This window comes from Salvelinus sp. IW2-2015, linkage group LG8, assembly GCF_002910315.2.
Source record: "Salvelinus sp. IW2-2015 linkage group LG8, ASM291031v2, whole genome shotgun sequence".
Lineage (NCBI taxonomy): Eukaryota > Metazoa > Chordata > Actinopteri > Salmoniformes > Salmonidae > Salvelinus > Salvelinus sp. IW2-2015.
Genome location: NC_036848.1, coordinates 26,607,340 through 26,626,770, shown reverse-complemented (window position 1 = coordinate 26,626,770; position 19,431 = coordinate 26,607,340). Strand labels below are relative to the sequence as shown.

The following is a 19,431-nucleotide window of genomic DNA, read 5'->3' as shown; positions in this document are numbered from 1 at the left end:
TTTTTCAGTCTCTTGGTCCCAACTTTGATGCACCTGTACTGACCTCGCCTTCTGGATGATAGCGGGGTGAACAGGCAGTGGCTCGGGTGTTTGTTTTCCTTGATGATCTTTATGGCCTTCCTGTGACAGGGTGGTGTAGGTGTCCTGGAGGGCAGGTAGTTTGCCCCTGGTGATGCGTTGTGCAGACCTCACTACCCTCTGGAGAGCCTTCCGGTTGTGGGCGGCGCAGTTGCCGTACCAGGCAGTGATACAGCCCGACAGGATGCTCTCGATTGTGCATATGTAAAAGTACGTGTTTTTGGTGACAAGCCGAATTTCTTCAGCCTCCTGAGGTTGAAGAGGAGCTGCTGCGCCTACTTCACCACGCTGTCTTTGTGGGTGGACCATTTCAGTTTATCCGTGATGTGTACACCGAGGAACTTAAAACTTTCCAACTTCTCCACTGCTGTCCCATCGATGTGGATAGGGGGCTGCTCCCTCTGCTGTTTCCTGAAGTCCACAATCATCTCTTTTGTTGACGTTGAGTGTGAGGTTATTTTCCTGACACCACACTCCGAGGGCCCTCACCTCCTCCCTGTAGGCCGTCTCGTCGTTGTTGGTAATCAAGCCTACCACTGTAGTGTCGTCCGCAATCACTTGATTGAGTTGGAGGCGTGCATGGCCACGCAGTCGTGGGTGAACAGGGAGTACAGGAGAGGGCTCAGAACGCACCCTTGTGGGGCCCCAGTGTTGAGGATCAGCGGGGTGGAGATGTTACCTACCCTCACCACCTGGGGGTGGCCCGTCGAAGTCCAGTTGCACAGGGCGGGGTCGAGACCCAGGGTCTCGAGCTTGATGATGAGTTTGGAAGATACTATGGTGTTAAATGCTGAGCTGTAGTTGATGAACAGCATTCTCACAAGAGGTATTCCTCTTGTCCAGATGGGTTAGGGCAGTGTGGTTGCGATTGCGTCATCTGTGGACCTATTGGGTCGGTAAGCAAATTGGAGTGGGTCTAGGGTGTCAGGTAGGGTGGAGGTGATATGMTCCTTYACTWGTCTCTCAAAGCACTTCATGATGACGGAAGTGAGTGCTACGGGGCGGTAGTCGTTTAGCTCAGTTACCTTAGCTTTCTTGGGAACAGGAACAATGGTGGCCCTCTTGAAGCATGTGGGAACAGCAGACTGGGATAAGGATTGATTGAATATGTCCGTAAACACACCAGCCAGCTGGTCTGCGGCTGGGGATGCCGTCTGGGCCTGCAGCCTTGCGAGGGTTAACACGTTTAAATGTTTTACTCACCTCGGCTGCAGTGAAGGAGAGCCCGCAGGTTTTGGTAGCGGGCCGTGTCAGTGGCGCTGTATTGTCCTCAAAGCGAGCAAAAAAGTTATTTAGTCTGTGAGAGCAAGACATCTTGGTCCGCAACGGGGCTGGTTTTCTTTTTGTAATCCGTGATTGACTGTAGACCCTGCCACATCTCTTGTGTCTGAGCTGTTGAATTGCGACTACTTTATCTCTATACTGGCACTTAGCTAGTTTGATTGCCTTGCGGAGGGAATAGCTACACTGTTTGTATTCGGTCATGTTTCCGGTCACCTTGCCCTGGTTAAAAGCAGTGGTTCGCGCTTTCAGTTTCGCGTGAATGCTGCCATCAATCCACGGTTTCTGGTTTGGTAATGTTTTAATCGTTGCTGTGGGTATTACGATGCACTTTCTAATGAACTCGCTCACCGACTCAGCGTATTCGTCAATGGAAACACAATTAAACTAATGGCCATCCAGGACTATTTACTTTGACATTGCGCCCACCCCCCCACCCCCTTGTTTTTACATTGCTGTTTCTCACGGTTCATTATGTATGCATAGTCATTTTACAAATGATCTTGACATGTATCCCTGCACATTGACACTGTACCGGTACCCCCTGTATATAGCCTCATTGTTATTATGTAATTATTTTAAGTTTTTGATTTCATAAAAAATGTAATTTTTATTTAGTAAATATTCTTAACCAACAATGCAGTTCAAGAAATAGTTAAGGACTTGTAAGTAAACATTTCACGGTAAGGTCTACACCTTCATTTTTAGGATGGCCTTCATCCATAACTGTTATAAGGTACATCATTGTGCCAGCCCTAATCACAATTAGAAATGTATTTTTTGTTCTTGCATATATTATGTTCATACAAGTATTGTTTGTTTCTCGTCACTGCAAGGTGGAACTACAGACTTGTAATTGTGTCTGTGGGGACATGGTGCCTCAAGAAAAATGTATGCTGTCTTTTAACACTAACCGTGACTTGTCTATACCCCCAGACAGTACCGTTCTCTTGCTAGAACTCAATGCAGCTGGGGCAATGTGTATGCAATAGAAAAAAACACTTGATAATCAAATTCTTGTCTCTTTCCATACATTCAGATGGCCCAGATCTTTCAACATGCAGTAAAGCTCGAGCATGCTCTGCAGAGCCAGCCAGCGGTGCTAGGTGCTTGAAGAAGCCTGCAACCAACTTGAAGACTGTAACGGCAAAGAAACTGATCCCTGGTGAGTTAGTGCTCTACTCAACGGAGAACCATGGCAACATTCTGGTACTCTACCCTCCTCGCGTGTGCACTCGTACACTCTCCCTCATGGATTTAAAATAAAAATTGTGTGTGTGAAATGGGGTAGGAGTGTCTTGCAGCCATGCTTGCACCAATCCAATGCTTTTAACACTAGCATCGCCGGGCCTTGGCACGTACTAGTAGCTGCCAATGCGTGCCTTTGGAACATCTACATTTTAAACGGTCTAATAAATCTGTGTAATATACACCATCACAAATAAATCCATTATTTTGTTTAGATGGGTCTTAAGCAGGGATGCAAGCTAGTTACCTTTCAGTGAAATTTGCTTTTTTGAATCCAAAATAAGTAACCTACGTGATTCGGGTAGATCTGATGAGAATTTTGTTTTTGCGGGAGGGGGGGCACTTAGGATCGCTACTGGCTGTAAGCGAACGAGTGATGCGCGTTTGTAGCAATACTTGCTGTTTCCAAAGCTCAGCCAATCGTTCATATAAAAGCAGAATGCAGCACGTGACTGAGAAGAGAACCAACTTGCTAGTTACAGCATCAGCGAGCGCTCTGGAAAGACGGTGCTCTGGAAAGACGGTGGAGAGTGGAAAGGCAGTTTGCCTGTTACAGCAGCGTGTCACTTGGATGACAATGAAGAGGTAGGTGAAAAGCCTGACGGGTGAGAGGGTGATGAAGCGTACTTCATCTGATCCATGTAGTGAATCTGTTAATCAATGTGTTTGTATTGGCTAATGGCAGTAAGGCCCCCCCCAAAAAATTTAATCAAATATTTGTAATTTTTTTTAACGTAAAATGGTCTTAAAATGCAAAATCAAATAGCAAAATGATGGTATGACCTTAAAACAATACCATTATAGGTTAGTACTCCATTACAGCATATCAACAATTCACTCTGGAGAATATATCTAAGTATAACCACACATCTGAACGCAGATGCTTCTGAAGCGGTGTGGGAAGAGTCTTACTTTCGTGATAAGGCGATATAAAGTACACTGAATTAACACTACTGTTAGCAGTTGCTGTTATTCTTCAATAACACAGACCCCAAAGCAAATCAGGGGGAGGTTAATACGTTTATTCAAAGACAACAAATCATGCGGGGAGGTAGATGTTCATGCTCCCCTGTCCTTTGTGATTCTCTCCATAGAACAAAGCAACAGGATGTAATTTATAACCCAATTAGAAGTAATTGCAGTACAACTGGCCCAAATAACAAGTATCCTGCTCCAGACTCGCTGTACAAACGAGTCAGACTCATGAAAACAGCACACGTAGCTATGAGTTCAGGACTGATATTCCTAACATTCTAAACAGATGTTGAACTGAAACAACTTTCTATTGATTGTTAATTCTAGTCCTCTGCGTTTTGTAATTATCTTCGACATATTCTTACACTCCCCCCTAGACTATTTAAAAATTATATATATATATATATACGTTAACCCCCCTAGGGTATGTGGGACGCTTTCACCTCCAGTGAAATTGCAGAGCGCCAAATTCAGAAAACAAACAAGTGTTATACATAGGTTTTAAGATGAACTTCTTGTGAATCCAACCACGGTGTCAGATTTTCAAAAAGGCTTTACGGCGAAAGCATACCTTGCGATTATTTGAGCACATCGCCCAGCAGACAAATCATTACAAACAGTAACCAGCCAAGTAGAAGAGTTACACAAGTCAGAAATGGAGAAAATTAATCACTTACCTTTGATCTTCATATGGTTGCACTCAGAAGACATTCATTTACTCAAATGTTCGTTTTATTCAATAGTCTCTTTATATCCAAAAACCTCCGTTTTTGTTCGCGTTTTCTTCAGTAATCCACAGGCTCAAACGCACAGGCAGACAAAAAATCCAAATTGTATCCGTAAAGTTCATAAAAGCATGTCAAACAATGTTTATATTCAATCCCCAGGTTGTTTTTAGCCTAAATAGTCGATAATATTTCAACCGGACAATAACTGCGTCAATATAAAACGCGCGAACAAAAAGGTGTTTGGACATAGATTATGGACTTTGATTTGTTCCATAAACATTTATTGTGGAACTGGGATTCCTGGGAGTGCATTCTGATGAAGATCATCAAAGGTAAGTGAGTATTTATAATGCTATTTCTGACTTTTGACTCCACAACATGGCGGATATCTGTTTGGCTTGTTTGGGCTCTGAGCGCTGTACTCAGATTATTGCGTGGTGTGCTTTTTCGGTAAAGCTTTTTTGAAATCTGACACAGCGGTTGCATTAAGGAGAAGTTAATCTAAAGTTCCATGCATAACAATTGTATTTTCATCAACATTTATGATGAGTATTTCTGTCAATTTGATGTGGCTCTGCAAAATCACTGGAAGTTTTGGAAGCCAAACATTACTGAGTGTAACGTGCCAATGTAAACAGATTTTTGGATATAAATATGAACTTTATCGAACAAAACACATGTATTGATTAACATGAAGTCCTATGAGTGTCATCTGATGAAGATCATCAAAGGTTAGTGATTAATTCTATCTCTATTTCAGATATTTGTGACTCCTCTCTTTGGCTGGAAAAATGTGTTAGGCTGCCAGACTTAATTGCCTTACCCTTTTGCCTCATCCCTCTCAACCAGACCATTTTTAAATTCCCTTGGATTGATGTAGAATTGAACCTTTCAGTGATACCCATCCCAGATCCGGGAGCATCCTCATCAAAAAAGCTGACTAGCATAGCCTAGCCTAACGGGACAGGGATATCATATAATATAATTTTCATGAAATCACAAGTCCAATACAGCAAATGAAAGAAACATCTTGTGAATCCAGCCATCATTTCCGATTTTTTACAATGTTTTACAGCGAAAACACTATGTATTTCTATTAGCTAACCACAATAGCCAAACACACAACCGCATATTTTCACCATGTTTCCACCGCATAGGTAGCTTTCACAAAACCGACAAAATAGAGAAAATTAGTCACTAACCATGAAACAACTTCATCAGATGAGTCTTATAACATGTCATACAATACATTTGTTTTGTTCGAAAATGTGCATATTTGAGGTATAAATCATAGTTTTACATTGTGGCTGCAATCACAAATAGCACCAAAGCAGCCAGAATAATTAGAGAGCAATGTGAAATACATAAATACTCATCATAAAACATTTATTATTATTTTTATTTTTTACCGTTATTTTACCAGGTTAAGTTTGACTGAGAACACGTTCTCATTTGCAGCAACGACCTGGGAATATTACAGGGGAGAGGGGGATGAATGAGCCAATTGTAAACTGGGGATTATTAGGTGACCGTGATGGTTGAGGGCCAGATTGGGAATTTAGCCAGGACACCGGGTTAACACCCCTACTCTTACGATAAGTTCCATGGGATCTTTAATGACCTCAGAGAGTCAGGACACCCGTTTAACGTCCCATCCGAAAGACGGCACCCTACACAGAGCAGTGTCCCCAATCACTGCCCTGGGGCATTGGGATCTTTGTTTAGACCAGAGGAAAGAGTGCCTCCTACTGGCCCTCCAACACCACTTCCAGCAGCACCTGGTCTCCCATCCAGGGACTGACCAAAAAAAATACATGGTGTACAGCAAATGAAAGATAAACATCTTGTGAATCCAGCCAATATTTCGATTTTAAGTGTTTCACCAGCGAAAACACTATATATTTCTATTAGCTCACTACAGTAGCCAAAACCACAACGCAATTTACTCCCCGCAAAAAATAGCTTGCACAAAACCGACAAAATAGAGAAAATTAATCACTAACCTTGAACAAATTCATCAGATGACAGTCTTATAACATCATGTTATACAATAAGTTTTGTTCAAAAATGTGCATATTTAGAGCTACAAATCCTGATTATACATTGTGAATACGTAGCATCGATTCACCAGAATCTCCGGAGATATTTTGGACACCACCTAATCTGACCAAAGAACTCATCATAAACTTTACATAAAAATACTTGTATGGCAAATGAAAGATACACTGGTTCTTAATGCAACCGCCGTGTTAGATTTTTAAAAATAACTTTACCATAACATAAAGCATGCTCACCAAAACGGCGGAGAATAGGACTCAACATTTTACACAGAAATACGAAATAACATCAAATGTTTTCTTACTTTTGTTGAGCTTCCATCAGAATGTTGTACAAGGAGTCCTTGGTCCAGAATAAATCGTTGTTTGGTTTTAGAATGTCCATTTCTTCTGTCGAATTCGCGCCACAATGCTAGCCAAGGTTGTTAACATTCCCATCCTCTCTTGACGCAAAGAACGGAAAACTCCAAGTCCCAATAAACGTTGAATAAACTGATGAAACTCAGTTGAGAACCTACTTCATGATGTTATTATCAAATAAAATCAGAGCCGGAGATATTCGCCGTGTAAACCGAACGCTTTCAGAAGCCAAAGAAAATTCCTGACCTGCCACTCAAAAGCTCTTGTTCGCCTCAGATCAAGCTAGACACCCCATTCCACCTTCCACTGCCTGTTGACATCTAGTGGAAGGCGTATGAAGTGCATGCATATCGATAAATAAAAAGCCAGTTGAATAGGCAGGCCCTGACACAGAGCTCGTTTTTCCAGATTTTTCACTTCCTGTATGGAAGTTTGCTGCAAATGAGATCTGTTTTACTCACAATATATTCAAACCGTTTTAGAAACGTGAGTTTTCTATCATAGTAATAATAATATGCATATTGTATGATCTAGAACAGAGTACCGAGGCCGTTTCATTTGGGCACGATTTTTTCCAAAGTGAAAACAGCGCCCCCCCACCCCCCCCCCCCCCCCCCCTATTTGACAGTTAACCTTTCTGAAATCCCCATTTCCCGGATCTGGTATTTCTGTCATTAAAAACCCTGACTAGCATAGCGTAGCCTAGCGCCAGAGGGTAATCATAAAATATAATTTCATGAAATCACAAGTGCAATATTGCAAAACACAGCTTAGCCTTTTGTTAATCCATCTGTCGTCTCAGATTTTGAAATTATGCTTTCCAGCGAAAGCAATACTTGCATTTGTGTAAATGTATCGATCGCTCGACAAAACAATAACAGCTAGCGCCAGGTAACTCGGTAACAAAAACCAGCAAAGCAATCAAATTAATCGTTTACCTTTGATCTTCAGTTGGTTTCACTCACGAGACTCCCAGTTAGACAGCAAATGTTCCTTTTGTTCCATAAAGATTTGTTTTATATCCAAATACCTCCGTTTGTTTGATGCGTCATCACAAGTAATCCACCGGAAAAAGCGTTCGCAACAGCGGAAAAAAATCCATATTATAGCCATTTTTTTTGAATCTTTTAATGCTAAAATCAGTTCTTTTTAATATCTAATTTCAAATGTTCTGAGCTAGCCCTCCTGATGTCGTTTGACCCCCATTTGGACTACGACAGTGTCAGCTCCCGGCATCTGTGGTAGAACAGTCGAAAGCAGCCTTGTTATGTCCTGTGCTCCTGGGTAGCACGAGATGTTTCTCACCATAGAGCTGCCTACAATGACAGCTGCTGATGTTGAATGGGCCGGTCGAGGCTGGGAGCTCTGAGGATCTGAACCCAAGGGAGATCCACCGGAAAGGGAGACAGAGCTGAGGACGAAGACGCAGGTACCTCCGGATCCGATCTTGATTGGGAAGCCACCACGGACAAAGGCGCCACAACGTCTGGATCCAGGGCGGCAAAGCTGTTTCTGGTCTGTCAGTTCCGGGCTCAACATCTCTATGGAGACCCCCGTTGTCAGAGGACGCCTTCTTCCACGGCGAGTGATATACATCCATGGCTGGTTGGTTGGGTCGAGGTCAGCTCTGTTCTCCAGAGAAGGGGGAGACCCCTTCGGGGATCGTCACCTTTCCTTCAAATGTTCAATGTAGAGTCAAATTGCATGATAACATCAAGGCCTAAAATAGGTTATTCAAATGATCCTATCCACACCCCTGCATCAATCTTCATTGGACCAATAGAAATTGTTGCCCTTGTACTGAGGACATATCTGCATAAGATATGTGACTTTAGCACCTATCTACAAAATAAATCTACTGCAAAGTTGACCATGTTCACATATTCACATAGGGGTCTGTTTACCTCCACAGCATCCAGCATTCTCTGCTGCTGAGCCAGAGAGAGCTTCTTAAATTTCTGCGTCAGCATTGTCGTTGGGGCTGTTGTCTTAATTCTGTTTTCCCTTGGATGGTCCCTGCTTCTCCTGGCCAGTCTTCATAAGAACGTTTTCTTTTCCAACATTCTCGTTGCTGTTGACTAGAAATCCTGCAATAATGACATACACCAGGTTTCTCTTTTGCTGAACGAGTAATGTTATTGGTTTCACTTGGAACCTGCACGGTTTATTATGTTGATTTGATGTCTGTCCAGTCGTGACAGCCTGTCGACGATGGCGCCGTAGTTTTGTGTCTGTCATTAGTTATGGGAACAAAAGTTTTTCGCAAATCCTCATGTATGGATTGCATCAGCTGAGTGATTACACTCAATTCCTCCAAAAATGGGGCATCTTCATCTTACATGTCAGGTGTCTAACCACTTCTGCTCCAAACCTTCATTCAACAAATGGTTCTTTCAGTTTTTGAACACATTTTGTTATCTCTCCGCAATTGGTGGTTGCATTGGTCAGACCCTTAAGGAAAACATGTATGGCTCTCCATCCACCAGCCACATCTTGCTCTTCACCACCCACAGCTCTATAACCTTTTCTTCAAGTACATCATGTGCACAGTTCAAATCAAAGGCTAGTAACTGTAACCCACCATAAGGATGTAGAGTTTCTTAACGCTTCAAATGGTCCCATATTTTCATACACACTTCTCGTGGATGTTTCAACATTTTTTGACCATTCATCCAACTGTTTTGTAGATGCTGATTTGTGTGATTACTGTCCCTGGAGGTTTGTCTTTACTACCCCTTTACAGCCTGTGTTCTGAGACACCTAATACATCGTTTGTCACCTCTGTCAGAATCTGACTCTAAGCCAGGCAGTGCTGACCAGATGCTTGAAACCCGATCATCCTTGCACAACTCAGCCTGAGGGTAGATTGAGGGAACAAATGGTACACAGGTGGGGGTCAAGTCTGTTTTTACAACCCTCCTGTAAATGTTGAATCTCTTTTTTCAAGGTTCTGTTCACCAAGAGCCCTTAAACTTTCTATCTCTCTTCAATGTCCTGTCATGATTCTCCAGAAATAATTTCTCATCCCGTTTCCTTACTTCGGCTAAAATGGTTAAATACCCGTGTCTTTGTCAAGGAATTAGTTATTCTCCAGGTCTTTAACAGCGTTCCATAACTTCTTGGGGTTAGACCCACAGAGAGAACTGCTCCTTAAAGTAATTAACTTTAGCCTTCCGGATAGCTTGAGTGCACTTATTTCTCATTTGCCTGAACAAGAGCCAGTCAGTGAGTATGTGTTTGCCGAGCCTTATGCCAAATGGAATTCTTGAGGTGGCGTAACTGCCAGATCATGGTTGAACCTGTTTTTAATTCTAATTTTCTTTTATGGGGGCGTGTTTGTTAACAATGCCACTGAAAATACAAAAAAAGAAGGTCCAAGCGTCTTCGACAGAGGGGATCAAGCTGATTCTATACCAATTTACAGAGGCCAGGTCATGAAGGAAGGCTTGCTTTTTAGTTTTTTAGCAAGCGTCTATGACAAGTCAGGACAGGTTGTTTCACTGAGCAGCCATTACGAACACCGGCTGTAAAACATGGGTCATTACAGAAAACCGACTCATACCTGTCAGGATTATTTGTGAGGATAACATTAAGGAGAGTAGCCTTTTCTGGGTTTTTGGAGTAGGGATGCACGATATATCGGAATCGGACGATTATTTGCTAAAAATGCCAACATCGGTATTGGCCCGATGTCTATTTTAACCCCGACGTGCATACCTATATAACGTAGGTACATGACCTAATGATGCCACTTTAAAATGTTGCACTACACGTGCAACACACCATTCCTAACTTGGCCCACAATGTCTGCCGTGTGGATCGAGCAGTCATTTGAAAGAGTAAGAAAATTTCAGTGAGACAACTCAAAGGCAAAATCCATTAAAGCCACGATAATGGAATTCATTTTCCATGACAATCAACTGTTCTGTCGTGGGTGATGATTTTTGCGATTGGTCGAGCACCAGTACACACTAACGTTACCAAGTGCGCTATTGTTCAGATGTTGCCCTACCGGAGTTACACAGTAATTGCGTCACTGCTATTAGCTTTACGACATACTATGGAACGCCGTTTAGGTCTTTGCGTGTCAAAAAAGATGCATGTCAAATAACACCGTTCTATTATAGAAAGTTGTGTGTTCTGAATTTGCACATGCAAGCCAAGCGCCACCACTACTATCAGTAGCACTGTCAAAGCTGTACAATTTTCACTTTTTCATTTTCACTTTTCTTAGCAATGATTTAGGAATCCTTGTAAGTATTGTTGTTCGCCTATTGAAATTGAACTTCAGTTCATGAAAATAAATAGCTAGCCAGCTACTTAACCCTGTTGCCCAAAGCTAAAGTTATAAGCAGCCAGCTAGCTTCATCTGACTAGTGAGGCTTGACCTGACCGGGTTATGTGTTGTGAAGCTAGCCACAATAAGGTTTAGGCACAATAGGATTTGCGTTTTTCCTTCAAAATAAAAGTACCTCTTTGAAAGTGATGCGTAAGGTTAGAATTGGTGGAATCATGCCATATTTAGACTAGATACTGTTTAACAAGGTTGGAATCTAAAGCAATGAAATGGGGTATCAGTCTACTGTGACACCCACAGAACACAACTGTGAAGAATTTACGCACATTTTGGCATTGTAGCTCTTATCGCGGGACTGTGACTGTGTGAATTCACCTCCCCTGTCAGCCTATTGTGTGTATTGACATTCATATTGCACTGTACAGCTTTACATAAGGATTGGGGATCAATGAAATGGAGTAGATCTACTCAATACATAATCTATTTTTTCCCAACGTCCTCAGTTATCAGACTCATTTTTTTTCTCGGGAATAGTGTTCAATACACATAGGTTGACAAATGTGGCTCAATTCAGTTTGTTTCAGAGTCCTGCAATAAGAGCTACGATGCTAATGTTCTCTGGGTGTCACTGAGTAGACTGATACCCCATGTCATCGATCCACAATCCATAGGTAAGGCTGTACAGTGAAATAAGTATGCCCCCAATGCAATTCTAAAGTCGAATACATTCTGTGTGATTAACAGATTTGACATATTATCAAATGATGTCAAATGTCTTTTGTTGATTTTATATAACATTCCAATCTCGTTTCGCATGATCTATTAAATTATGGCATAATTCTACTATTTGTATTCATTTGCATCACTGTCAATGACATACTGTTATTTTGAAGGCTAACCGCAAAGTCCACTGTTGTGGCTAATCCTTATTGTGGCTAGCGTCACATATGGGTCCGACCACCATTAATCAAATAAGTACTGTCTTATGTATTAGGGCTATTTTAGACGACACCTAGCTATATAGTTAGCTAGCTAACTATAGCTACTGAAACAGATTGTTGTTTTGCTATGTTTTTGGGGAAGATTTTTTTTTTGCATCCATGAGCTAGCTAGCTTTTTTTTACCAGCACTGTAGGTACGCGAGCCAACTTTACCAGCATCATGAGTCGTTGTGACAAAATACGAGTGATTGTGTAATAACTACATGAAAAATGTATGAACGCGTTAAATTATGTGACGTGCAGTCATATTCAGGTCCTGATTGGTCAACAAGCTTATTTTGACTTTTTTTGACATGCAAATACCCAAACGGCGATCCATAGAAATCCTGGTTGAGAATAAAACGACTGAACAAATGAACAATGTCATGACGTCGCCTGCTTGGGTAGTGCAAACCCCATCCCCCTCTCCCTGCCTCTCCCTTTCCTACCACAACCCATGCAGTGATCACAGAGAGATGTCGTTAATTCCTGAGAATCTCCTCATGGCCAACAGTATTAAGAGAGAGGGTAAACTTTCAGGACAAAGGAATTCTCTTCCACCTCACAGAACTTGAGGTACGAACATATTTCATATTCCTGCAAAAGTATAAAAGATCGGTGGAGAGTCCAGCTATGAACCGGTCCATTTGTCACCACGTGGGAAACTCATGAGAGACTGTGGGACTACATACCATACCGCTGTTTATATAATAACCTCAGATATGAGGTTTACATCTGTTTGTTGTATAAAATGAATGAGTGAGTATGATACTGTTTGTATAATTGTGTAATATGATTTTGAACCGTTTAATGAAGGAAAATACAACTCCCTGTTGTATTTGAACTAAATCCAAGGACCGCCCTGAGCCAGTTGGGTCAGAGACCATGGGACAGCCCCTCTCTGCTATCTGAATAAAAGCCAACTATGAGAAATTACCATTTAGACCATGTTTATCCTCCAAGGAGGAGAACGAAGGTTGAGTATAATTGCTGAATCTTTAACCATACGACGTGGTTAAAACTCTTATACGAATCATAACAAGTCTTTGATATTGACTACTAGTCTGCAGCTAGGAATTCGGTATCATTGAACGCGAAGAAAGACAACCGCCGAAACAAGCATTCTATAACGAATGTCACTCTGAACAATCCACAATAACTACGACAGAAGGAACTCCAACCAAAACGAACTTCTCTCCAACGATCAAGATGACACACACACCGAGCGTAACTATATATATATTGATTGCAATTGTTCCCGAATGAGTGAGCGTTCATGTGTAAGGATTAGCATGTCAATTGTTATAATTATGGACTCTGTAGTGAATTCTTAGTCGAACGCCATTTTCCCTTTGTCTAACAGCCGCRATGCCGGTTCAGCCCACTAGGGCATATTTRRRCCWWTRKWTMRAWSTAWRTWWWMRWWGTTTGTTTGTTTGTTTATGCATTTCTGTGAATTAATTAGTTAGTAATAAATAAATGATTTAAGACAATTGATGTATGGATGACTCATAGTGAAGACTGGGTTCGTGCAGATAATCAACAATTTACGACGTTTGGAATGAGACTAACGTGAGGTAAAGTAAATAAATCATTAATTAGAGGACTATTGATCAGATATGAAAATATCTGAAAGGTTATATTGGGAAATTATAACTTTAATCTAACTTTCCCTGGTTTCCTCGAATTCATAGTTAATTAATTACATTATTACTCAAGTGATGGCGTAATCCCTAATTACAGGAATCTTTGAAAAAACTATAAGTCTTCAATTTAACGATAGCAAAAACACGACAACAACGAAACGGCACAGCAAGTAAGTGGGGGAATTTTTTTTGGGATTGTTTTACTGGTAATGGGGACATATTTAAAAGCCAACAAAATAACTTTTTGGTGTGTGCGTGACCTTTTCATGCAAGGCTCTTTGTCAATAGGTGTCTCTTCACCTCTCCTTCATCAGCACTGATCTGAAGGAACTGACCAGTTGAAAACCAGCCTAATTATGATCCTTCACCATATTGTTTTTATCCAGTGCAGATGAAGGGAAGAAAACGAGGAGAGGGCAGACTTTAAAAAAATAATATATACTTGTAAAGTGGATATATCATAGAACACAAAAGTAAACGTTTCTGGAGACACCGTGCCGTACCTCAGGGTTCTCAAAACAAAGTCAATAGAAAAGAAAAACAACGAACTGCACGCAATCGGTCACGGGCTCAAAACAGCTCTGGTTCATTTAGAGTCCACTGGAAGAATGTTCTCATTCTTCCTCGTTTTTCAGAATACAAGCCTGAAACTGTCTGAAGACTGACATCTAGTGGAAGCCATAGGAACTGCAATTTGGGTCCTATCCAAATGCATACTGTATAGGCATTCAATAGAAAAGTGCCCACATCAAAAATATCCTGGATGGATTTTCCTCTGGTTTTTGCCTGCCATATCAGTTCTGTTATACTCAGACATTATTTTAACAGTTTTGGAAACTTTTCTATCCAATACTACCATGCATATCCTAGCTTCTGGGCCTGAGTAACAGGCAGTTTACTTTTGGCATGTTTGTCATTCAAACTTCAAAATACTGCCCCCTACCTAAGAGGTTAAATAAGGTAATTGTTTTGCCCCACAGTTAGTGAAACAGCTAAAATGGTTTACATACCAAGTGTTGTCATCGATTCCTTGTAGAGACGCCACACTGCTGCTTTTGTCACATGGGATGGCAGCAGCTTGCCACAAGTGTTTGTCCTGTGTTGTGGAAAAATTCTTACACGGACACTCAGTCTATCTTATGAGTCATTGTTTGTCAGCGAGCTGGATAGGTTCCAACGCAATGCACCATAGTACACATTTCAATCAGGAGCTTTCCTGGGGCAGTCCCAACAGTTGTCTTATATGGCTACACACAGACAAGTTATATTTGCGTAATTAATCATTACCGTTTTGTTTCATGTGACCAACCAACACCTCAGAAGGCTTCTCTCTAAGCTGAGACCTTGAAACTGAGAAATCTTACGTTCTCAAAACAACGTCATTCGTTCTCAACACGGTCTGGGCGTACTGCCAAATTGCACCTACTGATAGGTGATTTGTACTGTCAGCCACTTGCATGAACACAAATTGGTTATTAGAACAGCACAAACATTCAAATTCCCATTCCACCTGGGTGGCGTCCTGGCAATACTATTCCATTATCCTCTGCGTAGTTGAAGTTCACCACTCGCTGCAAGTCCTCATGCTTCAGGTGTAACCTGTGCTTGATTGGGCCAGCTCTCTTTTTGATGGGAGGCATTAGACCGTTCTCTTTATATGACTGGTGGAGGAGAGTCAGGTGTGTTCTACTGATGCTGAAAGACAAATTCCAGATACAAATATTTTTGCATTATTATACGATAGCAATGCTGCCGTGTCAATAACATGTCTCCAAAAATGACACGGTGTCTCCACATTTAGCAATTGTGACACACCTTCCATATTCACTTTCCATGCACTTTTTTGAGACAGAGCCCATGTGAAACACGTTGGTTGTTGGTACTGGTCCCTCCGGGTCACTCTACCGGCCTTACGCCACAGATGGGAAGACTAAGTTTATTCCCAAAAAGCCATCAATGCACTCTGTAACCACTGGTCAAGTAGTCACAGAATGATCAATCTTTCTCTTTATTTTCTTGCAGGGTGTGCAAACTATGTCCTACTTCAGCAAGAACTGGAGACGTGTCGTCAAGAAAATGAGAGACTGCAAGCAGGTATTATTCAAATGGAAAATTTATATCGTTTTTTTGGGGGGGGGTTACAGCCTACGGTTGAATGGCGGCAACCCTGCTTACTGAGATTTGCGGCCCAAAACCACTCCCTTTTCCCGGGATAAATAGCTGCGAGAAACTGGTCAATTATAATACCTTTACATGAACAGCATGGTGTGAAATGGAACTGTTAAATTATATGCGACGTCTAAATATGGCTTCTCTACGGCCTCTGCATGATGAATTAACGCTCAAGGTGGTGACACAGCCCATCTCAATATGGAGCGCAGTTCACAATGCACGTAGACCTANGGCTTCTCTACGGCCTCTGCATGATGAATTAACGCTCAAGGTGGTGACACAGCCCATCTCAATATGGAGCGCAGTTCACAATGCACGTAGACCTACGTATCTCATCATGGTAAGAGTTTTAAAACAGCCCATCACTCGATTTATTGTTGCTTTAAATCAGTGAACTCGCAAACACTCTCTCGCAGTCTCTCTCTCTCTATCCATCAACCCTTTTACTCTGTACTTTGTTGAAGCACTTTTGGCAGCGATTCTAGCCTCAAGCAGGTTGAGAGCTTCAAGTTCCTTGGTGTCCACATCACCAACAAACTAGAATGGTCCAAACACACCAAGACAGTCGTGAAGAGGGCACGACAAAGCCTATTCCCCCTCAGGAAAAAAGATTTGGCATGTGTCCTGAGATCCTCAAAAGGTTCTACAGCTGCAACATCAAGGGCATCCTGACTGGTTGCATCACTGCCTGGTACGGCAATTGCTCGGCCTCCGACCAAGGCACTACAGAGGGTAGTGTGTACTGCCCAGTACATCACTGGGGCTAAGCTGCCTGCCATCCAGGACATCTACACCAGGCCGTGTCAGAGGAAGGCCCTAAAAATTGTCAAAGACCCCAGCCACCCCAGTCATAGACTGTTCTCTCTACTACCGCATGGCACGCGGTACTGGAGTGCCAAGTCTAGAACAAAAAGGCTTCTCAGCAGCTTTTACCCCCAAGCCATAAGACTCCTGAACAGGTAATCAAATGGCTACCCGGACTATTTGCATTGTGTAACCCCCCCCCACCCCTCTTTTACGCTGCTGTTATTCGCTTTTTATCATATATGCATAGTCACTTTAATGATAGTCATGTACATACTACCTCAATTGGCCCAACCAACCAGTGCTCCCGCACATTGGCTTACCGGGCCATCTGCATTGTGTCCCGCAACCCACCACCCGCCAACCCCTCTTTTACGCTTCTGCTACTCTCTGTTCATCATATATGCATAGTCACTTTAACCATATCTACATGTACATACTACCTCAATCGGCCCGATTTAACCAGTGTCTGTATGTAGCCTTGCTACTTTTATAGCGTCGCTACTGTATATAGCCTCGCTACTGTTATTTTTCACTGCACTGTGGAGAAGGTTTTCATCAAGGATCTCTCTGTACTTTGCTCCGTTAATCTTTCCCTCGATCCGGACTAGTCCACCAGTCCCTGCTGCTGAAAACCATTCCCACTGCGTGATGCTGCCACCACCATGCTTCACCGTAGTGGTGGTGCCAGGTTTCCTCCAGACGTGCCGCTTGGCATTCAGGCCAAAAGTGCTGGTACTGCTTTATCTGTGGCAGCGGCCTGAAGTACGGAGTCAGGTGTTGTTGCCAGCCATAGCTTTCCACCAGCAACGTATCATCCATATCTTTATTTATATGCAGTTGAAGTCAGAAGTTTACATACACCTTAGCCAAATACATTTAAACTCAGTCTTTCACAATTCTTGTAGCCAGTCTCCAGACCTGAACCCAATAGAAAATCTTTGGAGGGAGCTGAAAGTCCGTATTGCCCAGCGACAGCCCCGAAACCTGAAGGATCTGGAGAAGATCTGTAGGGAGGAGTGGGCCAAAATCCCTGCTGCAGTGTGTGCAAACCTAGTCAAGAACTACAGGAAACGTATGATCTCTGTAATTGCAAACAAAGGTTTCTGTACCAAATATTAAGTTCTGCTTTTCTGATGTATCAAATACTTATGTCATGCAATAAAATGCAAATTAATTACTTAAAAATCATACAATGTGATTTTCTGGATTTTTGTTTTAGATTCCGTCTCTCATAGTTGAAGTGTACCTATGATAATAATTACAGACCTCTACATGCTTTGTAAGTAGGAAAACCTGCAAAATCGGCAGTGTATCAAATACTTGTTTCTCCCACTGTAGATACTTTTGTACCTGTTTCCTCCAGCATCTTCACATGGTCCTTTGCTGTTGTTCTGGGATTGATTTGCACTTTTTGCACCAAAGTATGTTAATCTCTAGGAGACAGAATGCGTCTCCTTCCTGAGCGGTATGACGACTGCGTGGTCCCATGGTGTTTATACTTGCGTACTATTGTTTGTACAGATAACGTGGTACCTTCAGGTGTTTGAAAATTGCTCCCAAGGATGAACCAGACTTGTGGAGGTTACACTTTTTTTTCTGAGATCTTGGCTGATTTCTTTGGATTTTCCCATGATGTCAAGCAAAGAGGCACTGAGTTTGAAGGTAGGCCTTGAAATACATCCACAGTACACCTCCAATTGACTCAAATGATGTCAATTGTCCTGGCCTTAGAAGATTCTGATAGGCTATCACTTTCTGGAATTTTCCAAGCTGTTTAAAGGCAGTCAACTTAGTGTATGTAAACTTCTGACCCACTGGAATTGTGATAGTGAAATAATCTGTCTGTAAACAATTTTTTGAAAAATGGCTTCTGTCATGCACAAAGTAGATGTCCTAACCTACTTGCCAAAACTATAGTCCGTTAACAAGAATTTTGTGGAGTGGTTGAAAAACGAGTTTTAGTGACTCCAACCTAAGTGTATGTAAACTTCCGACTTCAACTGTATATCTAGCCATCTATGTCCTTAATCAGTATGAAGGAGGAAAGGTTGCTTACTTGTTGAGCAAAATCAAAGCTGTAATGCATCGTGATGTCTTTGCTTGCTGGTTCAGTAGGGGCCCCAGAAACAACTGCAGGTCTTGACAGGTGGTCTTGCAGTCATCAACATCTTCTGGTAGACCGACCGCTCACTCTGAACAAGCAGGAGATGCTGCTCTTGCTTCTAGCATGATTTTACAATAGCAATGCTGCTGTGTCAATAACATGTCTCCAAAAATGACACGGTGTCTCACATTTACAATTGTGACACACCTTCCATATTCACTTTCCATGCACTTTTTTGAGACAGAGCCCATGTGAAACACGTTGGTTGTTGGTACTGGTCCCTCCGGGTCACTCTACCGGCCTTACGCCACAGATGGGAAAACTAAGTTTATTCCCAAAAAGCCATCAATGCACTCTGTAACCACTGGTCAAGTAGTCACAGAATGATCAATCTTTCTCTTTATTTTCTTGCAGGGTGTGCAAACTATGTCCTACTTCAGCAAGAACTGGAGACGTGTCGTCAAGAAAATGAGAGACTGCAAGCAGGTATTATCAAATGGAAAATTTATATCGTTTTTTTGGGGGGGGGTTACAGCCTACGGTTGAATGGCGGCAACCCTGCTTACTGAGATTTGCGGCCCAAAACCACTCCCTTTTCCCGGGATAAATAGCTGCGAGAAACTGGTCAATTATAATACCTTTACATGAACAGCATGGTGTGAAATGGAACTGTTAAATTATATGCGACGTCTAAATAT

At 42.1% G+C, this 19,431-nt stretch overlaps 1 protein-coding gene across 4 annotated transcripts in view; it reads left to right on the top strand.

The window, feature by feature from the left end:
• Positions 1-19,431, top strand: part of si:ch211-126c2.4 (uncharacterized) — a 51,674-nt gene that overhangs the window by 21,587 nt on the left and 10,656 nt on the right. For all 4 annotated transcript variants that reach the window (XM_023992834.3, XM_023992835.2, XM_023992832.3 and 1 more), the window contains 3 exons: positions 2,399-2,524; positions 15,673-15,744; positions 19,148-19,219. In XM_023992834.3, coding sequence (XP_023848602.1) covers positions 2,399-2,524; positions 15,673-15,744; positions 19,148-19,219 — 270 coding nt within the window. The remainder of the gene's footprint in view (positions 1-2,398; positions 2,525-15,672; positions 15,745-19,147; positions 19,220-19,431) is intronic.